The following is a 26,582-nucleotide window of genomic DNA, read 5'->3' on the forward strand; positions in this document are numbered from 1 at the left end:
TGATGATGTTGATGATGTTGTTGATGATGTTGTTGTTGATGTTGTTGTTGATGATGTTGATGTTGTTGTTGTTGTTGATGATGTTGATGATGATGTTGTTGTTGATGATTTTGTTGATGATTTTGTTGATGATGATATTGTTGTTGTTGTTGATGATGTTGATGATGTTGTTGATGATGTTGATGATGTTGTTGTTGATGTTGTTGTTGATGATGATGATGATGATGTTGTTGTTAGATGGCTCTGCTTCTTGGATGCAGCGGTCATCTTGGAATCCTCATCTTGACATTTAAACTCCTCACTGTGGCTCAGTCACAAGGTAACAACAACAGCAACAACATCAACAACAACACCTACCCACCCACTCACCCACCCACTCACCGACTCACTCACCCACCCACCCACTCACTCACCCACCCACCCACTCACTCACTCACTCACCCACCCACTCACTCACCCACCCACCCACTCACTCACTCACCCACCCACTCACCCACCCACCCACCCACTCACCCACCCACCCACCCACTCACCCACCCACCCACCCACCCACCCACCCACTCACCCACCCACCCACCCACCCACTCACCCACCCACCCACGCACCCACTCACCCACCCACTCACTGACTCACTCACCCACCCACCCACTCACCCACCCACTCACTCACTCACCCACCCACTCACTCACTCACTCACCCACCCACCCACTCACTCACTCACCCACCCACTCACCCACCCACTCACCCACCCACCCACCCACCCACTCACCCACCCACCCACCCACTCACCCACCCACCCACCCACCCACCCACTCACCCACCCACCCACCCACCCACTCACCCACCCACCCACCCACCCACTCACCCACCCACCCACTCACCCACCCACCCACCCACCCACCCACTCACCCACCCACCCACTCACTCACTCACCCACCCACTCACCCACTCACCCACCCACTCACCCACCCACCCACCCACCCACCCACTCACCCACCCACCCACCCACCCACTCACCCACCCACCCACCCACCCACTCACCCACCCACCCACCCACCCACTCACTCACCCACCCACTCACCCACCCACTCACCCACCCACCCACCCACCCACCCACCCACCCACTCACCCACCCACCCACTCACCCACCCACCCACTCACCCACCCACCCACTCACCCACCCACCCACCCACTCACCCACCCACTCACTCACTCACCCACCCACTCACCCACCTACCCAGTGTCTCACTCACTCTCTCTCACCCCCCCCCCCCCCCAGGCTCCCCTCCTGAGTTGGTGCTCTCCCCGCTGGATGTGACGGCTGTGTCTGGGGGGGTCGCCTCCTTCCTGTGCCGGGCCCAGGGGGAGCCTCGGCCTCGCCTAGTCTGGGCGCGGCGCGGCAAGAGGCTGGGCACGCAGAGCCGCTACGAAGTACCTGCCAACATTACTGCTCGCTCACCTACTCACCCACTCACTCACCTAGTCACCCGCTCGCTCACTCACTCGCTCACTCACCCACTCACTCACCTACTCACTCATTCACCTAGCCACTCACCTAGCCATTCGCTCACTCGCTCACCTAGTCACCCGCTCGCTCACTCACCTAGCCACTCACTCACTCACCTACTCACTCACTCGCTCACCTAGCTACTCACTCACTCGCTCGCTCACCTACTCACTCGCTACGAAGTACCTGCCAACATTAGCTACTCACTCACCCACTCACCTAGTCACTCACCCTCTCACTCACCTACTCAGTCACTCACTCGCTCGCTCGCTCACTCACTCGCTCGCTACGAAGTACCTGCCAACATTACTACTCACTCACCCACTCACTCACTCACCTACTCACTCACCTAGCCACTCACCCTCTCACTCACTCACTCACCTACTCACTCATTCACCTAGCCACTCACCCTCTCACTCACTCGCTCGCTACGAAGTACCTGCCAACATTACTACTCACTCACCTACTCACTCACCTACTCACTCGCCTACTCACTCACCTGAGTGAGTCTCTGAGTGATTGTCTGAATGAGTGAGTGTCGGAGTGAGTGAGTCTCTGAGTGAGTCTCTGAGTGAGTGAGTGTCGGAGTGAGTCTCTGAGTGTGAGTGAGTCTCTGAGTGAGTTTCTGAGTGAGTCTCTGAGTGAGTGTCTGAGTGAGTGAGTGAGTGAGTCTCTGAGTGAGTGAGTGAGTCTCTGAGTGAGTGTCTGAGTGAGTGAGTGAGTCTCTGAGTGAGTCTGAGTGACTGAGTCTCTGAGTGAGTGAGTCTCTGAGTGAGTGAGTCTGAGTGAGTGAGTCTCTGAGTGAGTGAGTCTCTGAGTGAGTGAGTTTCTGAGTGAGTCTCTGACTGAGTGAGTGTCTGAGTGAGTCTCTGAGTGAGTGAGTCTCTGACTGAGTGAGTGAGTGTCCCTCTCCCCGCGTGTGCAGGTGGTGGAGTTTGACTATGGCTCTGGTTCTGTGAGTCTCTGAGTGAGTCTCTGAATGAGTATCTGAGTGACTGAGTGAGTGTCTAAGTGAGTGAGTGAGTCTCTGAGTGAGTGAGTGTCTGAGTGAGTCTCTGAGTGACTGAGTGAGTGTCTAAGTGAGTGAGTGAGTCTCTGAGTGAGTGAGTGAGTGTCTGAGTGAGTCTCTGAGTGTCTGACTGAGTGAGTGAGTGAGTCTCTGAATGAGTGTCTGAGTGACTGAGTGAGTGTCTAAGTGAGTGAGTGAGTCTCTGAGTGAGTGAGTGAGTGAGTGTCTGAGTGAGTCTCTGAGTGTCTGACTGAGTGAGTGAGTGAGTCTCTGAATGAGTGTCTGAGTGAGTGAGTGAGTGTCTAAGTGAGTGAGTGAGTCTCTGAGTGAGTGAGTGAGTGTCTGAGTGAGTCTCTGAGTGTCTGACTGAGTGAGTGAGTCTCTGAATGAGTGTCTGAGTGACTGAGTGAGTGTCTAAGTGAGTGAGTGAGTCTCTGAGTGAGTGAGTGAGTGTCTGAGTGAGTCTCTGAGTGTCTGACTGAGTGAGTGAGTGAGTCTCTGAATGAGTGTCTGAGTGACTGAGTGAGTGTCTAAGTGAGTGAGTGAGTCTCTGAGTGAGTGAGTGAGTGTCTGAGTGAGTCTCTGAGTGTCTGACTGAGTGAGTGAGTGAGTCTCTGAATGAGTGTCTGAGTCAGTGAGTGTCTAAGTGAGTGAGTGAGTCTCTGAGTGAGTGAGTGAGTGTCTGAGTGAGTCTCTGAGTGTCTGACTGAGTGAGTGAGTCTCTGAATGAGTGTCTGAGTGACTGAGTGAGTGTCTAAGTGAGTGAGTGAGTCTCTGAGTGAGTGAGTGAGTGTCTGAGTGAGTCTCTGAGTGTCTGACTGAGTGAGTGAGTGAGTCTCTGAATGAGTGTCTGAGTGACTGAGTGAGTGTCTAAGTGAGTGAGTGAGTCTCTGAGTGAGTGAGTGAGTGTCTGAGTGAGTCTCTGAGTGTCTGACTGAGTGAGTGAGTGAGTCTCTGAATGAGTGTCTGAGTGAGTGAGTGAGTGTCTAAGTGAGTGAGTGAGTCTCTGAGTGAGTGAGTGAGTGTCTGAGTGAGTCTCTGAGTGTCTGACTGAGTGAGTGAGTGAGTCTCTGAATGAGTGTCTGAGTGACTGAGTGAGTGTCTAAGTGAGTGAGTGAGTCTCTGAGTGAGTGAGTGAGTGTCTGAGTGAGTCTCTGAGTGTCTGACTGAGTGAGTGAGTGAGTCTCTGAATGAGTGTCTGAGTGACTGAGTGAGTGTCTAAGTGAGTGAGTGAGTCTCTGAGTGAGTGAGTGTCTGAGTGAGTCTCTGAGTGTCTGACTGAGTGAGTGAGTGAGTCTCTGAATGAGTGTCTGAGTCAGTGAGTGTCTAAGTGAGTGAGTGAGTCTCTGAGTGAGTGAGTGAGTGAGTGTCTGAGTGAGTCTCTGAGTGTCTGACTGAGTGAGTGAGTCTCTGAATGAGTGTCTGAGTGACTGAGTGAGTGTCTAAGTGAGTGAGTGAGTCTCTGAGTGAGTGAGTGAGTGTCTGAGTGAGTCTCTGAGTGTCTGACTGAGTGAGTGAGTGAGTCTCTGAATGAGTGTCTGAGTGACTGAGTGAGTGTCTAAGTGAGTGAGTGAGTCTCTGAGTGAGTGAGTGAGTGTCTGAGTGAGTCTCTGAGTGTCTGACTGAGTGAGTGAGTGAGTCTCTGAATGAGTGTCTGAGTGACTGAGTGAGTGTCTAAGTGAGTGAGTGAGTCTCTGAGTGAGTGAGTGTCTGAGTGAGTCTCTGAGTGTCTGACTGAGTGAGTGAGTCTCTGAATGAGTGTCTGAGTGACTGAGTGAGTGTCTAAGTGAGTGAGTGAGTCTCTGAGTGAGTGAGTGAGTGTCTGAGTGAGTCTCTGAGTGTCTGACTGAGTGAGTGAGTGAGTCTCTGAATGAGTGTCTGAGTGACTGAGTGAGTGTCTAAGTGAGTGAGTGAGTCTCTGAGTGAGTGAGTGTCTGAGTGAGTCTCTGAGTGTCTGACTGAGTGAGTCTCTGAGTGAGTGTCTGAGTGACTGAGTGAGTGTCTAAGTGAGTGAGTGAGTCTCTGAGTGAGTGAGTGAGTGTCTGAGTGAGTCTCTGAGTGTCTGACTGAGTGAGTGAGTGAGTCTCTGAATGAGTGTCTGAGTGACTGAGTGAGTGTCTAAGTGAGTGAGTGAGTCTCTGAGTGAGTGAGTGAGTGTCTGAGTGAGTCTCTGAGTGTCTGACTGAGTGAGTGAGTGAGTCTCTGAATGAGTGTCTGAGTGAGTGAGTGTCTAAGTGAGTGAGTGAGTCTCTGAGTGAGTGAGTGAGTGTCTGAGTGAGTCTCTGAGTGTCTGACTGAGTGAGTGAGTGAGTCTCTGAATGAGTGTCTGAGTGACTGAGTGAGTGTCTAAGTGAGTGAGTGAGTCTCTGAGTGAGGGAGTGAGTGTCTGAGTGAGTCTCTGAGTGTCTGACTGAGTGAGTGAGTGAGTCTCTGAATGAGTGTCTGAGTGAGTGAGTCTCTGACTCTCTCTCCCCGCGTGTGCAGGTGGTGGAGTTTGACTTTGGCTCTGGTTCTGTGCTCCGAGTCCAACCGGTGAAGAGTCGTGAGGAGGGCCTCTATGAGTGTCTGGCTCAGAGTGCCGCTGGGGAAGTCAGCGCATCTGCCAAGCTCACAGTGCTGGGAGGTGAGTCTCATGACAACAACAACAACACAGCAACAACAACAACAACACAACAACAACACTACAACAACAACAACACTACAACAACAACAACAACACAACAACCGTGGGTGGGTGGGTGGGTGAGTGAGTGGGTGGGTGGGTGAGTGGGTGGGTGGGTGAATGGGTGGGTGGGTGGGTGAGTGGGTGGGTGGATGGGTGGGTGGGTGAATGGGTGGGTGAGTGAGTGGGTGAGTGGGTGGGTGGGTGGGTGAGTGGGTGGGTGAGTGGGTGGGTGAGTGGGTGGGTGGGTGGGTGGGTGAGTGGGTGGGTGAGTGAGTGGGTGGATGGGTGAGTGGGTGGGTGGGTGGGTGGTTGAGTGGGTGAGTGGGTGGGTGGGTGAGTGGGTGGGTGGGTGAGTGGGTGGGTGGGTGAGTGGGTGGGTGAATGGGTGGGTGGGTGAGTGGGTGGGTGAGTGGGTGGGTGGGTGGGTGGGTGAGTGGGTGGGTGGGTGAGTGGGTGGATGGGTGAGTGGGTGGATGGGTGAGTGGGTGGGTGAGTGGGTGGGTGGTTGAGTGGGTGAGTGGGTGGGTGGGTGGGTGAGTGGGTGGGTGAGTGGGTGGGTGGGTGAATGGGTGGGTGAGTGGGTGGGTGGGTGAATGGGTGGGTGAATGGGTGGGTGGGTGAGTGGGTGGGTGAATGGGTGGGTGGGTGAGTGGGTGAGTGGGTGAATGGGTGAATGGGTGGGTGGGTGAGTGGGTGGGTGAGTGGGTGGGTGAATGGGTGGGTGGGTGAGTGGGTGGGTGAATGGGTGGGTGGGTGAGTGGGTGGGTGGGTGGGTGGGTGAGTGAGTGGGTGGGTGAGTGGGTGGGTGGGTGAGTGGGTGGGTGGGTGAGTGGGTGGGTGAATGGGTGGGTGGGTGAGTGGGTGGGTGAGTGAGTGGGTGGGTGGGTGAGTGGGTGAGTGGGTGAATGGGTGGGTGGGTGGGTGAATGAGTGGGTGGGTGAATGGGTGGGTGGGTGAGTGGGTGGGTGAATGGGTGGGTGGGTGAGTGGGTGGGTGAGTGGGTGGGTGGGTGAATGGGTGGGTGAGTGGGTGGGTGGGTGAATGGGTGGGTGGGTGAGTGGGTGGGTGAATGGGTGGGTGGGTGGGTGGGTGAGTGGGTGAGTGGGTGAATGGGTGGGTGGGTGAGTGGGTGGGTGAATGGGTGGGTGGGTGAGTGGGTGGGTGAATGGGTGGGTGAGTGGGTGGGTGAATGGGTGGGTGGGTGAGTGGGTGGGTGGGTGTGGTGAGTGAGTGGGTGGGTGAGTGGGTGGGTGGGTGAGTGGGTGGGTGGGTGAGTGGGTGGGTGGGTGAGTGGGTGGGTGAATGGGTGGGTGAGTGAGTGGGTGGGTGAATGGGTGGGTGGGTGAGTGGGTGGGTGGGTGAGTGGGTGGGTGAGTGGGTGGGTGGGTGAATGGGTGGGTGAATGGGTGGGTGGGTGGGTGAGTGAGTGACACAACAACAACAACCGCCATTCGCCACTAAGTGGCGGTGACGTCACCACGACGCTTGTGCCAGGCCATGTGCACCTTGAGGCTACCACGTGAAGTGTCGAACGCCCGCTGGTAGGAGGTCACGAGCCAGACCCAGCAGGTGCCACGGGTCGACTGACTGAGATCACCGAGATGACTGGCTGATGCACCACCTGTGCCCCCTACTGTGCCAACTTGCTGTGCTTTATCCACCCGGCGCTCCGATCGTTGTTGTGAGCGTTGCTCCTCCGCCCTCCGTTGTTGTTGGAGGGCGACTGCCTCCAACTGCCCAGTAGCGTCCTTCACGAGCCTCCTCCACTGAGGCCGATCTTGACACCGCTGGTACCAGTCATCGGCAAGTCCACTCAGCTCCACGTCCTCCTGTACCACGTCACTCCATCTCTTCTCCAGCCCGTGCCGCGCTCGTTTAGCCCCCTCGATCCGGCCGAACAAAAGCTGTTTAGGCATGCGGTGGCTGGGCATGCGGGCTACATGACCCAGCCAACGCAGCCTTGCCTGCCGGAGGAGCTCACCGATGGGACTTTGCCCAGACACACACACACAGACACACACACACAGACACCCACTCACCCCCCCTACTCACCCACTCACTCACTCACCCCACCCACTCACTCACCCACTCACCCACTCACTCACCCACTCATTCACCCACTCACTCACTCACCCACCCACCCACCCACTCACTCACCCACTCACTCACTCACTCACCCACCCACCCACCCACTCACCCACTCACTCACCCACTCACTCACCCACCCACCCACTCACTCACTCACCCCCCCACCCACTCACTCACTCACTCACCCACCCACCCACCCACTCACTCACTCACTCACCCACCCACCCCACTCACCCACCCACTCACCCACTCACTCACTCACCCACCCACCCACCCACCCACCCCCACACCCACCCACTCACTCACTCACCCACTCACCCACTCACTCACCCACCCACTCACCCACTCACTCACCCACTCACCCACTCACTCACTCACCCACCCACTCACCCACTCACTCACCCACTCACTCACTCACCAACCCACCCACTCACCCACTCACCCACTCACCCACCCACCCACTCACCCACTCACCCACTCACTCACCCACTCACTCAGTCACTCACCCACTCACCCACTCACCCACTCACCCACCCACCCACCCACCCACTCACTCACCCACCTACCCACTCACTCACCCACTCACCCACCCACCCACTCACTCACCCACTCACCCACCCACCCACTCACTCACCCACTCACCCACTCACCCACTCACTCACCCACCCACCCACCCACTCACCCACTCACCCACCCACTCACTCACCCACTCACCCACTCACCCACTCACTCACTCACTCACTCACCCACTCACCCACTCACTCACCCACCCACCCACCCACTCACTCACCCACCCACCCACCCACTCACTCACCCACTCACCCACCCACCCACTCACTCACTCACCCCCCCCCACCCCACAGAGGACCAGCTCCCCCCGGGTTTCCCGGAGATCTCAGCGTCTCCGCAGCAGCGTGTGGTGGAGCGTGGCCGCGGGGCCACCATGGTGTGTGACGCGCGCGGGAACCCCGACCCCACAGTCACCTGGTCACGTGACTTCCTGCCCGTCGACGTGGCTGGATCCAATGGCAGGATACGGCAGCTGCCCACTGGTGAGCGGATCGCTCGCTCGCTCGCTCGCTCACCCACTGACCCACTTACACGCTCACCCGCCTGCTCACCCACTTACTCGCTCACCCACTTATTCGCTCACCCGCTCACTCACCCACTCACTCACCCGCTCACCCACTTACTCGCTCACCTGCTCACTCACCCACTCGCTCACCCACCCACCCGCTCGCTCGCTCACCCACTTACTCGCTCACCCGCTCACTCACCTACTCGCTCACTCACCCACTCACTCACCCGCTCACCCACTTACTCGCTCACCTGCTCACTCACCCACTCGCTCACCCACCCACCCGCTCGCTCGCTCACCCACTTTCTCGCTCACCCGCTCGCTTGCTCACCTTCTGACCCAATTTCTCGCTCACCCGCTCACTCACTCGCTCATCGATTCTCAAAGACAATGCACCATCAGAGTATTGAGAGCTCAGGGTACAGCATTTACACCATTGGAACCTCATTTTCCAGTAGCAAAATATGATGATTGTTTTTTTACCCTTCTATCTGGCAACACAACTGACACCTTTTTTACAAGGAGTCATGTTTGCATAGACCACAATACCTGCAGCCGTAATGCAAACAAACAACACAACTCTGATAATGTGTGTGCACTGTCCTTGAAGTTGATTGGTCCACACCCGAGACAGCTTTCCTTAGAGCCTAGTCTCACACGGTGTTGGACCAGATGACGCCACAAAGGCAGAGCAATGCATCACATTATCAGAGTGTGTTGTTTATTTGCATTTTGACTGCAAGTATCGTGGTTAATTCAGTTTTTTATGCCAGAAGAAAGGGGGGGGAAAACCCGATTCTTCTATTTTGCTCCGGGCAAAGGAGGTCTAATGACATTGTTAGGATATTATTAACCAGTTTAAGTCCTAACTGGCTGTGATGTTCCCTCCCTACCTGCCTATGTGAGCAGTTCTTCTCGACCGTCTGAGTGACATTCACTAACACGGCCTCCGTGAGCTGCATTAGTGAACGGCTGCCTGACCTCATCGTGGCGATGACTCTTTCCTAGATCTCTCCGCGCTTAGTTCACAAGCATCTCTAAACCCTTGCAAGCGGCTCTGTGATTAGTGTAGACCCACAAATATGGTAAATTCCTCTTGATATGCAAATTATCTTGTCAAGGCGCTCTTCCCCCCTCCTCTAACCCAGCAGCTTAAATAGACGCTCCAAGCTTGGTGGTGCTCATTCAGACGCTGTCTTCTCGACAGACCAGGTCTTCACCTGAGGACGGCTGCTTGCGTTGTGGCCGAAACGTCGTGAGAATTTGTATTTTATGATGTTTTATTTTTATTATTTTAAAACATTATTTTATTATGTTATTTTATTGTTTTATTTTTATTATTTTATCATTTCCCTTCTACGTGACGACTTTACCGAAAGAACCAAGAAGATGAATCCCTGCTGCAGTCACGAAAGAAGCTTTAAATCGATTTTTTTTTTAAATTAAATTATCATATTATTTTATAATATTTTTTTAGTATATTTAAATATTATTTTATTACTTTATTATATTGTATTATATTGCATTATGTTTTATTTTTATTAGTTTATTATTTCCCCATTTCTACGTGGTGACTTTACCGAAAGAACCAATAAGATGGTGCAGATCTCCTGCCCGTATCAGAGACCTCCCCTGCATTAACATAAATTAACATAAGTTGCCCCGCCCACCTCTAGACCTTCATAAGCAGCTCTCTGATTGGTGCAGACCTACTGCTGCGTCAGAGACCTCCCCTGCATTAACATAAATTAACATAAGTTGCCCCGCCCACCTCTAGACCTTCATAAGCAGCTCTCTGATTGGTGCAGACCTACTGCTGCGTCAGAGACCTCCCCTGCATTAACATAAATTAACATAAGTTGCCCCGCCCACCTCTAGACCTTCATAAGCAGCTCTCTGATTGGTGCAGACCTACTGCTGCGTCAGAGACCTCCCCAGCATTAACATAAATTAACATAAGTTGCCCCGCCCACCTCTAGACCTTCATAAGCAGCTCTCTGATTGGTGCAGACCTACTGCTGCGTCAGAGACCTCCCCTGCATTAACATAAATTAACATAAGTTGCCCCGCCCACCTCTAGACCTTCATAAGCAGCTCTCTGATTGGTGCAGACCTACTGCTGCGTCAGAGACCTCCCCTACATTAACATAAATTAACATAAGTTGCCCCGCCCACCTCTAGACCTTCATAAGCAGCTCTCTGATTGGTGCAGACCTACTGCTGCGTCAGAGACCTCCCCTGCATTAACATAAATTAACATAAGTTGCCCCGCCCACCTCTAGACCTTCATAAGCAGCTCTCTGATTGGTGCAGACCTACTGCTGCATCAGAGACCTCCCCTGCATTAACATAAATTAACATAAGTTGCCCCGCCCACCTCTAGACCTTCATAAGCAGCTCTCTGATTGGTGCAGACCTACTGCTGCGTCAGAGACCTCCCCTGCATTAACATAAATTAACATAAGTTGCCCCGCCCACCTCTAGACCTTCATAAGCAGCTCTCTGATTGGTGCAGACCTACTGCTGCGTCAGAGACCTCCCCTGCATTAACATAAATTAACATAATTTGCCCCGCCCACCTCTAGACCTTCATAAGCAGCTCTCTGATTGGTGCAGACCTACTGCTGCGTCAGAGACCTCCCCTACATTAACATAAATTAACATAAGTTGCCCCGCCCACCTCTAGACCTTCATAAGCAGCTCTCTGATTGGTGCAGACCTGCTGCTGCGTCAGAGACCTCCCCTGCATTAACATAAATTAACATAAGTTGCCCCGCCCACCTCTAGACCTTCATAAGCAGCTCTCTGATTGGTGCAGACCTACTGCTGCGTCAGAGACCTCCCCTGCATTAACATAAATTAACATAAGTTGCCCCGCCCACCTCTAGACCTTCATAAGCAGCTCTCTGATTGGTGCAGACCTACTGCTGCGTCAGAGACCTCCCCTGCATTAACATAAATTTACATAATTTGCCCCGCCCACCTCTAGTCTGCCTCAGCAGATTTTCCCGCTCTTTTTTCACTCGATGACGGTTGCTTGCGTTGCCATGGAAACGTCGTGATGTTATTAAACTATTTTTTTATAATCTACGTTTTATTGTACGTGGCTTTACCGAAAGACCCATATAATACTACTACAGATGGTGATGATGATGGTGGTGGTGATGGTGATGTTGATGGTGGTGATGATGGTGATGTTGATGATGTTCAAGATGTTGTTGATGATGCTGGTAATGATGATGTTGATGTTCAAGATGATGTTGATGATGTTGATGGTGATGTTGATGATGCTACTACTATTGATGTTAATGATGTTGTTGATGATGATGTTGATGATGGTGATGTTCATGATGGTGTTCAAGATGTTGATGATGTTGATGATGCTACTACTACTGATGATGATGTTGATGATGGTGATGATGATGTTGATGATGATGGTGATGATGTTGATGATGGTGATGGTCATGATAATGTTGGTGATGATGATGATGTTGATGTTCAAGATATTGATGGTGATGATGTTGTTGGTGATGTTGATGTTCAAGATGTTGTTGATGATGCTGCTACTACTACTGATGTTGATGTTGATGATGGTGATGATGATGATGCTGATGATGCTGATGCTACTACTACTGATGTTGATGATGGTGATGTTGATGATGGTGATGTTGATGATGGTGATGTTGGTGATGGTGATGTTGATGTTCAAGATGTTATTGATGATGATGATGGTGATGATGCTACTACTACTGATGTTGATGATGATGATGTTGTTGATAGTGTTGTTTCTGTTGTTGACGTTGTTGATGATGTTGATGTGTTTGTTGTTGTTGACGTTGTTGTTGACGTTGTTGTTGACGTTGTTGATGTTGTTGATGTTGTTGATGTTGTTGATGTTGTTGATGTTGTTGTTGATAGTGTTGTTGATGTTGTTGTTGATAGTGTTGTTGACGTTGTTGATGATGTTGATGTGTTTGTTGTTGTTGACGTTGTTGTTGACGTTGTTGTTGACGTTGTTGTTGATAGTGTTGTTGATGTTGTTGATGTTGTCGCATGCCAGGAGCTCTTCAGATCGACAGCGCTACGGAGTACGACCAGGGCAAGTACGAATGCACAGCCTCCAACTCTGCGGGAAGCCGAACTTCTAACCCAGCCAATCTCTACGTCAGAGGTAAACAACAACAACAACCACAACAACAACAACCACAACAACAACAACAACCACAACAACAACAACAACAACAACCACAACAACAACAACAACAACAACCACAACAACAACTACCACAACAACCACAACAACAACCACAACAACAACAACCACAACAACCACAACAACAACTACCACAACAACCACAACAACAACCACAACAACAACAACCACAACAACAACAACCACAACAACCACAACAACAACCACAACAACAACAACAACCACAACAACAACTACCACAACAACAACAACTACCACAACAACAACAACAACAACCACAACAACAACAACCACAACAACCACAACAACAACCACAACAACCACAACAACCACAACAACAACAACCACAACAACAACAACCACAACAACAACCACAACAACAACCACAACAACCACAACAACCACAACAACAACCACAACAACAACAACCACAACAACAACAACAACAACCACAACAACAACTACCACAACAACCACAACAACAACAACCACAACAACAACAACCACAACAACCACAACAACAACCACAACAACAACAACCACAACAACAACAACAACCACAACAACAACTACCACAACAACAACAACCACAACAACAACAACCACAACAACCACAACAACAACCACAACAACCACAACAACAACAACCACAACAACAACCACAACAACAACAACCACAACAACAACCACAACAACAACCACAACAACCACAACAACCACAACAACAACCACAACAACAACAACAACAACAACCACAACAACAACTACCACAACAACAACAACAACAACCACAACAACAACCACAACCACCACAACAACCACAACCACCACAACAACCACAACCACCACAACAACAACAACAACAACCACAACCACCACAACAACAACAACCACAACAACAACAACAACCACAACAACAACCACAACAACAACAACAACAACCGCTAAGTGGCGGTGACGTCACCACGACGCTTGTGCCAGGCCAAGTGCACCTTGAGGCTGCCACGTGAAGTGTCGAACGCCCGCTGGCAGTGGCACACACACAGAGTGACACACACACAGAGTGACACACACAGTGAGACACACACAGTGACACACACACAGTGACACACACACACAGTGGCACACACACAGTGGCACACACAGAGTGACACACACAGTGACACACACACACAGTGACACTGACATTGTGACACACACAGTGACACACACAGACACACACACAGTGACACACACACACACAGTGACACACACACACACAGTGACACACACACAGTGACACACACAGAGTGACACACACAGAGTGACACACACACACAGTGACACTTACACTCTGACAGAGTGACACACACAGAGTGACACTTACACTGTGACACACACACAGTGACACACACAGAGTGACACACACAGAGTGACACTTACACTGTGACACACACAGTGACACACACAGTGACACAGAGTGACACACACAGAGTGACACACACACACAGTGACACTTACACTGTGACAGAGTGACACACACAGAGTGACACACACACAGAGTGATACACACAGTGACACACACAGTGACACTTACACTGTGACACACACACAGTGACACACACAGAGTGACACACACAGAGTGACACACACACACAGTGACACTTACACTGTGACACACACACAGTGACACACACAGTGACACAGAGTGACACACACAGAGTGACACACACACACAGTGACACTTACACTGTGACAGAGTGACACACACAGAGTGACACACACACAGAGTGATACACACAGTGACACACACAGTGACACTTACACTGTGACACACACACGGTGACACACACAGAGTGACACACACAGAGTGACACACACAGAGTGACACACACACACAGTGACACTTAGACTGTGACACACACACAGTGACACACACACAGAGTGACACACACAGCGTGACACACAGTGACACACACAGTGACACACTGTGACACTTACACTGTGACACACACACAGTGACACACAGTGACACAGAGTGACACACACAGAGTGACACACACACACAGTTGCTGCGCTTTAGCCACCCGGCGCTCCGCTCGTTGTTGTGAGCGTCGCTCCTCCGCCCTCCGTTGTTGTTGGAGGGCGACTGCCTCCAACTGCCCAGTAGCGTCCTTCACGAGCCTCCTCCACTGAGGCCGATCTTGACACCGCTGGTACCAGTCATCGGCAAGTCCACTCAGCTCCACGTCCTCCTGTACCACATCACTCCATCTCTTCTCTAGCCCGTGCCGCGCCCGCTTAGCCCCCTCGATCCGGCCGAACAAAAGCTGTTTAGGCATGCGGTGGCTGGGCATGCGGGCTACATGACCCAGCCAACGCAGCCTTGCCTGCCGGAGGAGCTCACCGATGGGACTTTGTCCAGATCTTTTCAATGGTTTGTGATCTCTCTCTCCCCATCTGTCTCTGTGTCTCTCTCTGGGAGATGTTGATGTCAGTGTTTCTAACGTCTCTCCATTTCTCTCTCTCTTTTAAATCAAATCCGCTTCACGGACCAGATAACCGCACTGGTGAGTGGGTGGGTGAGTGGGTGAGTGGGTGGGTGGGTGAGTGGGTGGGTGGGTGAGTGAGTGAGTGGGTGGGTGAGTGGGAGAGTGGGTGGGTGGGTGAGTGGGTGGGTGAGTGAGTGGGTGGGTGAGTAGGTGGGCGAGTGGGTGGGTTAGTGAGTGGGTGAGTGAGTGAGTGGGTGAGCGAGTGGGTGGGATAGTGAGTGAGTGGGTGGGTGAGTGAGTGAGTAGGTGGGTGAGTGGGTGGGTGGGTGAGTGAGTGAGTGAGTGGGTGGGTGAGTGGTTGGGTGAGTAGGTGGGTGGTTGAGTGGGTGAGTGAGTGAGTGAGTGGGTGGGTGGGTGGGTGAGTAGGTGGGTGGTTGAGTGGGTGGGTGAGTAGGTGGGTGGTTGAGTGGGTGAGTGGGTGAGTGGGTGGGTGGGTGGGTGGGTGGGTGGGAGAGTGGGTGAGTGGGTGGGTTAGTGAGTGGGTGAGTGAGTGAGTGAGTGGGTGAGTGGTTGGGTGAGTAGGTGGGTGGTTGAGTGGGTGGGTGGGTGAGTGGGAGAGTGGGTGAGTGAGTGGGTGAGTGAGTGGGTGAGTGAGTGAGTGAGTGGGTGAGTGAGTGAGTGGGTGAGTGAGTGGGTGGGTGAGTAAGTGAGTGAGTGGGTGAGTGAGTGGGTGAGTAGGTGGGTGAGTGGGTGGGTTAGTGAGTGGGTGAGTGAGTGAGTGAGTGAGTGGGTGGGTGAGTGGTTGGGTGAGTAGGTGGGTGGTTGAGTGGGTGGGTGGGTGAGTAGGTGGGTGGTTGAGTGGGTGGGTGAGTGGGTGGGTGGGTGGGTGAGTGGGTGGGTGGGTGAGTGAGTGGGTGAGTAGGTGGGTGAGTGGGTGGGTTAGTGAGTGGGTGAGTGAGTGAGTGGGTGAGTGGGTGGGTGGGTGAGTGGGTGGGTGGGTGAGTGGGTGGGTGAGTGGGTGGGTTAGTGAGTGGGTGAGTGGGTGAGTAGTTGAGTGGGTGGGTTAGTGAGTGGGTGAGTGGGTGGGTGGGTGAGTGGGTGGGTGGGTGAGTGGGTGGGTTAGTGAGTGGGTGGGTGAGTGGGTGGGTTAGTGAGTGGGTGAGTGGGTGAGTGGGTGAGTGGGTGAGTGGGTGAGTAGTTGAGTGGGTGAGTGGATGGGTGAGTGTTAAGTTTGCTAACTCCCCCCCCCACTTCCCCCCACCCGCCCCCCCCCAGTGAGGCGAATGCCCCCCTGGTTCTCCATCCCCCCGACGAGCCAGGAGGTGATGCCGGGAGGTTCCGTGAACTTGACGTGCGTCGCGGTCGGAGCTCCGATGCCGACCGTGCGATGGGTCCGGGCCTTCGGCGCTGAAGAGCTCCCGGCTTCAACATCCGGTGGTGGCGGTGGTGGTGGTGGTGGCGGTGGCGGTGGCGGTGGTGGTGGTGAAGGTGGTGGATCGGCGCCGACCGGGCGAAACGTCCTGGCGCTGGTGGACGTGAGGCGCTCGGAGAACTTCACCTGCGTGGCTCAGAGCGTGATGGGGGTGGCGGAGGTGACGGTGCAGGTCACGGTCAAGGGTGAGTGGGGGTGGGGTCAGGAGGTCAGTCAGTCAGTCACTCAGTCAGTTGGTCAGTCAGTCAGTCACTCAGTCAGTCACTCACTCAGTCAGTCAATCAGTCAGTCAGTCACTCACACACACACTCATCCACTCACCCAGAATTTCACGTGCGTGGCACAGAGCGTGATGGGGGTGGCGGAGGTGACGGTGCAGGTCACGGTCAAGGGTGAGTGGGGGTGGGGTCAGGAGGTCAGGAGGTTAGGAGGTCAGTCAGTCAGTCACTCAGTCAGTTGGTCGGTCAGTCAGTCACTCAGTCAGTCACTCACTCAGTCACACACTCATCCACTCACCCAGAATTTCACGTGCGTGGCTCAGAGCGTGATGGGGGTGGCGGAGGTGACGGTGCAGGTCACGGTCAAGGGTGAGTGGGGGTGGGGTCAGGAGGTCAGGAGGTTAGGAGGTCAGTCAGTCAGTCACTCAGTCAGTTGGTCGGTCAGTCAGTCACTCAGTCAGTCACTCACTCAGTCACACACTCATCCACTCACCCAGAATTTCACGTGCGTGGCTCAGAGCGTGATGGGGGTGGCGGAGGTGACGGTGCAGGTGATGGTGAAGGGTGAGTCAGTCAGTCAGTCACTCAGTCAGTTGGTCACTCACTCACCCAGTGTCTCACTCACTCAGACACTCACTCAGTCACTCAGTCAGTCACTCAGTCAGTCACTCAGTCAGTCACTCACTCAGTCCCTCACTCAGTCAGTCACTCACTCAGTCACTCACTCAGTCACCCACTCACTCACACAGAACTTCACCTGCGTGGCGCAGAGCGTGATGGGGGTGGCGGAGGTCACGGTGCAGGTCACGGTCAAGGGTGAGTCAGTCAGTCACTCAGTCAGTCAGTCAGTCACTCAGTCACTCAGTCAGTCACTCAGTCATTCAGTCATTCACCCACTCACCCACCCTGTCACCCACCCACTCACCCACTCACCCACCCTGTCACCCACCCACCCACTCACCCACTCACCCACCCACTCACCCACCCACTCACCACCCACCCCCCCACCCACTCACCACTCACCCACTCACCCACTCACCACCCACTCACTCACCACTCACCCCCCACCCTGTCACCCTGTCACCCTCTCACCCACTCACCCCCTCACCCTGTCACCCACTCACTCACCCCCCTCACCCTGTCACCCTCTCACCCACTCACCCACTCACCCACTCACCCACCCACCCACCCACCCACTCACCCCCTCACCCTGTCACCCTCTCACCCACTCACCCCTCACCCTGTAACCCACTCACTCACCCCCTCACCCTGTCACCCTCTCACCCACTCACCCCCTCACCCTGTCACCCACCCACCCACTCACCCACTCACCCACTCACCCTCTCACCCACTCACCCACTCACCCACCCACTCACTCCACCCACCAACCCACTCACCCACCCACCAACCCACTCACCCACCCACTCACCCACCCACCCACTCACCCACTCACCCTCTCACCCTCTCACCCACTCACCCACTCACCCACTCACCCACCCACTCACCCACTCACCCACTCACCCTCTCACCCACTCACCCACTCACCCACCCACCCACCCCCTCACCCCTCACCCACTCACCCACTCACCCACTCACCCACTCACCCACCCACTCACCCACTCACCTTCTCACCCACTTACCCACTCACCCACCCACCCCCTCACCCCTCACCCACTCACCCACTCACCCTCTCACCCACTCACCCACTCACCCACCCACTCACCCACTCACCCACCCACTCACCCACTCACCCACTCACCCACTCACCCACCCACTCACCCACTCACCTTCTCACCCACTTACCCACTCACCCACCCACCCCCTCACCCCTCACCCACTCACCCACTCACCCTCTCACCCACTCACCCACTCACCCACCCACTCACCCACTCACCCACCCACTCACCCACTCACCCACTCACCCACCCACTCACCCTCTCACCCACTCACCCACCCCCTCACCCTGTCACCCACTCACCCTCTCACCCCTCACCTCTCACCCCTCACCCACCCCCTCACCCTGTCACCCACTCACCCTCTCACCCCTCACCTCTCACCCCTCACCCCTCACCCCTCACCCCTCACCCTGTCACCTTCTCACCCCTCACCTCTCACCCCTCACCTCTCACCCCTCACCCCTGACCCAGCTCTCCCCAAGCCGCCATCGACGCCGCAGGTGACGGAGACGACGGCCACCAGCGTCACCATCACGTGGGACCCTGGCAGTGCAGACCACGTGCTCTACTACGTCATCCAGGTGGGGGGGGGGGGGGGGGGGTGGTGGGTGGTGGTGGTGATGGTGGTGGTGGTGGTGATGGTGGTGGGGGTGGGGGGGGGGTGGTGGTGGTGGTGATGGGGGTGGGGGTGGGGGGGGGTTGACGTTGTTGTTGTGCTCTACTACGTCATCCAGGTGGGGGGGGGGGGGGGGTGGAGATGGTGGTGGTGGTGGGGGTGGTGATGGTGATGATGTTGATGATGATGATGTTGATGATGTTGATGATGATGATGATGATGTTGATGTTAATGATGATGTTGATGATGTTGATGATGTTGATGTTAATGATGATGTTGATGATGTTGATGATGATGATGATGTTGATGATGATGATGTTGATGATGTTGATGATGTTGATGATGTTGATGATGATGATGTTGATGTTAATGATGATGTTGATGATGTTGATGATGTTGATGTTAATGATGATGTTGATAATGTTGATGATGTTGATGATGTTGATGATGTTGATGATGTTGATGTTGTTGTTGTTGATGCTTCTCAGTATCGAGCAAAAAACGGAGACTCGGGTGGCCAGGGTCTGAACACTGCACTGGGTGGTGGTGGAAGCAACAACAACAACAACCACAACCACCACAACAACAACAACAACCACAACGCCTACACTGAGGTTAACAGCGTCGCCACCACCAGATACAGGTGCCCACTCTACCACAGAGACACACAGAGACACACAGAGACACACAGAGACCCACAGAGACACACAGAGACTCACAGAAACCCACAGAGACTCACAGAGACTCATAGAGACACACAGAGACTCACAGAGACTCACAGAGACACACAGAGACACACAGAGACTCACAGAGACACACAGAGACTCACAAAGACACACAGAGACACACAGAGACCCACAGAGACCCACAGAGACCCACAGAGAAACACAGAGACTCACAGAGACACACAGAGACTCACAGAAACCCACAGAGACTCACAGAGACACACAGAGACACACAGAGACCCACAGAGACTCACAGAGACACACAGAGACTCACAGAGACACACAGAGACACACAGAGACTCACAGAGACTCACAGAGACCCACAGAGACACACAGAGACACACAGAGACACACAGAGACTCACAGAGACTCACAGAAACCCACAGAGACTCACATAGTCTCATAGACAGTCATAGTGACACTCACAGATGCACAGCCACTCATAGAGACACTCACAGAGACCCACAGAGACTCACAGAGACACACAGAGACTCACAGAGACTCACAGAAACCCACAGAGACCCACAGAGACTCACATAGACTCATAGACAGTCATAGTGACACTCACAGATGCACAGCCACTCATAGAGACACTCACAGAGACCCACAGAGACTCACAGAGACACACAGAGACTCACAGAGACACACAGAGACACACAGAGACACACAGAGACACACAGAGACACACAGAGACTCACAGAAACCCACAGAGACTCACAGAGACACACAGAGACACACAGAGACACACAGAGACTCACAGAAACCCACAGAGACTCACAGAGACTCATAGACAGTCATAGTGACACTCACAGACGCACAGCCACTCATAGAGACACTCACAGAGACCCACAGAGACTCACAGAGACACACAGAGACACACAGAGACTCACAGAGACTCACAGAGACTCACAGAAACCCACAGAGACACACAGAGACTCACAGAGACACACAGAGACTCACAGAGACACACAGAGACTCACAGAGACACACATAGACTCACAGAGACTCACAGAGACACACAGAGACACACAGAGACACACAGAGACTCACAGAGACTCACAGAAACCCACAGAGACTCACAGAGACACACAGAGACACACAGAAACCCACAGAGACTCACAGAGACACACAGAGACACACAGAGACTCACAGAGACTCACAGAAACCCACAGAGACTCACAGAGACACACAGAGACCCACAGAGACACACATAGACTCACAGAGACTCACAGAGACCCACAGAGACCCACAGAGACTCACAGAGACACACAGAGACCCACAGAGACCCACAGAGACACACAGAGACACACAGAGACTCACAGAGACTCACAGAAACCCACAGAGACTCACAGAGACCCACAGAGACCCACAGAGACTCACAGAGACTCACAGAAACCCACAGAGACTCACAGAGACCCACAGAGACCCACAGAGACTCACAGAGACTCACAGAGACCCACAGAGACTCACAGAGACACACAGAGACCCACAGACACCCACAGAAACCCACAGAGACTCACAGAGACACACAGAGACCCACAGACACCCACAGAGACCCACAGAGACCCACAGAGACTCACAGAGACCCACAGAAACTCACAGAAACCCACAGAGACTCACAGAGACTCATAGACAGTCATAGTGACACTCACAGACGCACAGCCACTCATAGAGACACTCACAGAGACCCACAGAGACTCACAGAGACACACAGAGACTCACAGAGACACACAGAGACACACAGAGACTCACAGAGACTCACAGAAACCCACAGAGACACACAGAGACCCACAGAGACACACAGAGACACACAGAGACCCACAGAGACTCACAGAAACCCACAGAGACACACAGAGACACACAGAGACCCACAGAGACTCACAGAAACCCACAGAGACACACAGAGACACACAGAGACCCACAGAGACACACAGAGACTCACAGAGACTCACAGAAACCCACAGAGACACACAGAGACACACAGAGACCCACAGAGACACACAGAGACTCACAGAGACACACAGAGACTCACAGAAACCCACAGAGACACACAGAGACACACAGAGACCCACAGAGACACACAGAGACACACAGAGACCCACAGAGACTCACAGAAACCCACAGAGACTCACAGAGACTCATAGACAGTCATAGTGACACTCACAGACGCACAGCCACTCATAGAGACACTCACAGAGACCCACAGAGACTCACAGAGACACACAGAGACTCACAGAGACACACAGAGACACACAGAGACCCACAGAGACACACAGAGACTCACAGAGACTCACAGAGACCCACAGAGACCCACAGAGACTCACAGAGACACACAGAGACCCACAGAGACTCACAGAGACTCACAGAGACACACAGAGACCCACAGAGACACACAGAGACTCACAGAGACTCACAGAGACCCACAGAGACCCACAGAGACTCACAGAGACACACAGAGACACACAGAGACTCACAGAGACACACAGAGACACACAGAGACTCACAGAGACTCACAGAAACCCACAGAGACTCACAGAGACACACAGAGACCCACAGAGACACACAGAGACTCACAGAGACTCACAGAGACCCACAGAGACTCACAGAGACACACAGAGACCCACAGAGACCCACAGAGACTCACAGAGACTCACAGAGACCCACAGAGACTCACAGAGACACACAGAGACCCACAGACACCCACAGAAACCCACAGAGACTCACAGAGACACACAGAGACCCACAGAGACCCACAGAGACTCACAGAGACTCACAGAGACCCACAGACACCCACAGAGACTCACAGAGACTCACAGAGACACACAGAGACCCACAGAGACACACAGAGACACACAGAGACCCACAGACACCCACAGAAACCCACAGAGACTCACAGAGACACACAGAGACCCACAGACACCCACAGAAACCCACAGAGACTCACAGAGACACACAGAGACCCACAGAGACACACAGAGACCCACAGAGACACACAGAGACCCACAGAGACTCACAGAGACTCACAGAGACCCACAGAGACCCACAGAGACCCACAGAGACTCACAGAGACCCACAGAGAAACACAGAGACCCACAGAGACCCACAGAGACTCACAGAGACTCACAGAGACACACAGAGACCCACAGAGACTCACAGAGACTCACAGAGACCCACAGAGACCCACAGAGACTCACAGAGACACACAGAGACCCACAGACACCCACAGAAACCCACAGAGACTCACAGAGACTCACAGAGACACACAGAGACCCACAGAGACCCACAGAGACACACGGAGACCCACGGAGACTCACAGAGACACACAGAGACTCACAGACACCCACAGAAACCCACAGAGACTCACAGAGACACACAGAGACCCACAGAGACGCACAGAGACCCACAGAGACCCACAGACCCCCACAGAACCCACAGAGACCCACAGAGACTCACAGAAACCCACAGAGACCCACAGAGACCCACAGAGACACACAGAGACACACAGAGACCCACAGAGACTCACAGAGACACAGAGACTCACAGAGACACACAGATACTCACAGAGACTCACAAAGACTCACAGAGACTCACAGAGACACAGAGACTCACAGAGACACACAGATACTCACAGATACTCACAGAGACCCACAGACCCCCCCAGACACTCATGTGTGTAGCGTGGGTGGTCTGAGCCTGTTCTCTGACTACGAGCCACAGAGACCCACAGAGACTCACAGACCCCCATAGAGACCCACAGAGACACTCACAGAGACCCACAGAGACATAGAGACCCACAGACACTTAGAGACTCACAGAGACACACAGAGACTTAGATCTACCCTCTGTGTGTGCGTGCAGTGTGGGTGGACTGAGTCCGTTCTCCGACTACGAGCCACAGAGACACACAGAGACACACAGAGACTCACAGAGAGACACATAGACACACAGAGACCCACAGAGACTCACAGAGACACACAGAGACCCACAGAGACTCACAGAGACCCACAGAGACCCACAGAGACACACAGAGACTCAGAGACACACAGAGACGCAGAGACACACAGAGACTCACAGAGACACACAGAGACTTACAGACACACAGAGACTCACAGACACACAGAGACCCACAGAGACCCACAGAGACCCACAGAGACACACACAGACACACAGAGACTCACAGAGACACACAGACCCCCACACAGAGACACAGAGACACACAGAGACTCACAGAGACTCACAGAGACCCACAGAGACCCACAGACACTCACTACCCCCTGTGTGCGTGCAGTGTGGGTGGACTGAGTCCGTTCTCCGACTACGAGCCACAGAGACTCACAGAGACTCACAGAGACACACACAGACACACAGAGACTCACAGAGACACGCAGACCCCCACACAGAGACACAGAGACCCACAGAGACTCACAGAGACCCACAGAGACCCACAGAGACACACAGAGACTCAGAGACACACAGAGACTCAGAGACACACAGAGACTCACAGAGACACACAGACCCCCCACACAGAGACACAGAGACACACAGAGACTCACAGAGACTCACAGAGACCCACAGAGACCCACAGAGACCCACAGACACACACACAGACACTCACAGACACTCACTACCCCCTGTGTGTGTGCAGTGTGGGTGGACTGAGTCCGTTCTCCGACTACGAGCCACAGAGACTCACAGAGACTCACAGAGACACACACAGACACACAGAGACTCACAGAGACACACAGACCCCCACACAGAGACACAGAGACACACAGAGACACACAGAGACTCACAGAGACTCACAGAGACCCACAGACACACAGAGACTCAGAGACACACAGAGACTCAGAGACACACAGAGACTCACAGAGACACACAGACCCCCCACACAGAGACACAGAGACACACAGAGACTCACAGAGACTCACAGAGACCCACAGAGACCCACAGAGACCCACAGACCCCCCCAGACACTCATGTGTGTAGCGTGGGTGGTCTGAGCCTGTTCTCTGACTACGAGCCACAGAGACCCACAGAGACTCACAGACCCCCATAGAGACCCACAGAGACACTCACAGAGACCCACAGAGACATAGAGACCCACAGACACTTAGAGACACACAGACACACACAGAGACTTAGATCTACCCTCTGTGTGTGCGTGCAGTGTGGGTGGACTGAGCCCGTTCTCTGACTACGAGCCACAGAGACACACAGAGACTCACAGAGACCCACAGAGACCCACAGAGACCCACAGACACACACACAGAGACCCACAGACACTCACTACCCCCTGTGTGTGTGCAGTGTGGGTGGACTGAGTCCGTTCTCCGACTACGAGCCACAGAGACACACAGAGACCCACAGAGACACACAGAGACACACAGAGACACACAAAGACACACAGAGACCCACAGAGACACACAGAGACCCACAGAGACTTACAGAGACCCACAGAGACCCACAGAGACACACAGAGACTCAGAGACACACAGAGACTCAGAGACACACAGAGACTCACAGAGACACACAGAGACTTACAGACACACAGAGACTCACAGACACACAGAGACCCACAGAGACCCACAGAGACCCACAGAGACACACACAGACACACAGAGACTCACAGAGACACACAGACCCCCACACAGAGACACAGAGACACACAGAGACTCACAGAGACTCACAGAGACCCACAGAGACCCACAGACACTCACTACCCCCTGTGTGCGTGTGCAGTGTGGGTGGACTGAGTCCGTTCTCCGACTACGAGCCACAGAGACTCACAGAGACTCACAGAGACACACACAGACACACAGAGACTCACAGAGACACACAGACCCCCACACAGAGACACAGAGACACACAGAGACACACAGAGACTCACAGAGACTCACAGAGACCCACAGACACACAGAGACTCAGAGACACACAGAGACTCAGAGACACACAGAGACTCACAGAGACACACAGACCCCCCACACAGAGACACAGAGACACACAGAGACTCACAGAGACTCACAGAGACCCACAGAGACCCACAAAGACCCACAGACACACACACAGACACTCACAGACACTCACTACCCCCTGTGTGTGTGCAGTGTGGGTGGACTGAGTCCGTTCTCCGACTACGAGCCACAGAGACTCACAGAGACTCACAGAGACACACACAGACACACAGAGACTCACAGAGACACACAGACCCCCACACAGAGACACAGAGACACACAGAGACACACAGAGACTCACAGAGACTCACAGAGACCCACAGACACACAGAGACTCAGAGACACACAGAGACTCAGAGACACACAGAGACTCACAGAGACACACAGACCCCCCACACAGAGACACAGAGACACACAGAGACACACAGAGACTCACAGAGACTCACAGAGACCCACAGAGACCCACAGAGACCCACAGACCCCCCCAGACACTCATGTGTGTAGCGTGGGTGGTCTGAGCCTGTTCTCTGACTACGAGCCACAGAGACCCACAGAGACTCACAGACCCCCATAGAGACCCACAGAGACACTCACAGAGACCCACAGAGACATAGAGACCCACAGACACTTAGAGACACACAGACACACACAGAGACTTAGATCTACCCCCTGTGTGCGTGCAGTGTGGGTGGACTGAGCCCGTTCTCTGACTACGAGCCACAGAGACACACAGAGACTCACAGAGACCCACAGAGACCCACAGAGACCCACAGACACACACACAGAGACCCACAGACACTCACTACCCCCTGTGTGTGTGCAGTGTGGGTGGACTGAGTCCGTTCTCCGACTACGAGCCACAGAGACACACAGAGACCCACAGAGACACACAGAGACACACAGAGACACACAAAGACACACAGAGACCCACAG

The 26,582-nt window shown here is 53.6% G+C and overlaps 1 protein-coding gene across 1 annotated transcript in view; it reads left to right on the forward strand.

The window, feature by feature from the left end:
* The first annotated feature begins 237 nt into the window (after nucleotides 1–237).
* The window catches only part of LOC144954679 (receptor-type tyrosine-protein phosphatase delta-like), a 54,449-nt gene continuing 28,104 nt past the window's right edge, over nucleotides 238–26,582 (forward strand). The window contains 9 exon segments of the mRNA XM_078885112.1: nucleotides 238–319; nucleotides 1,280–1,431; nucleotides 5,001–5,139; nucleotides 8,133–8,321; nucleotides 12,408–12,518; nucleotides 16,307–16,641; nucleotides 16,810–17,050; nucleotides 18,829–18,938; nucleotides 19,462–19,616. Coding sequence (XP_078741238.1) covers nucleotides 238–319; nucleotides 1,280–1,431; nucleotides 5,001–5,139; nucleotides 8,133–8,321; nucleotides 12,408–12,518; nucleotides 16,307–16,641; nucleotides 16,810–17,050; nucleotides 18,829–18,938; nucleotides 19,462–19,616 — 1,514 coding nt within the window.

The sequence above is a fragment of the Lampetra fluviatilis genome, unplaced genomic scaffold, assembly GCF_964198595.1.
Source record: "Lampetra fluviatilis unplaced genomic scaffold, kcLamFluv1.1 SCAFFOLD_533, whole genome shotgun sequence".
Taxonomy (NCBI): Eukaryota; Metazoa; Chordata; class Hyperoartia; order Petromyzontiformes; family Petromyzontidae; genus Lampetra; species Lampetra fluviatilis.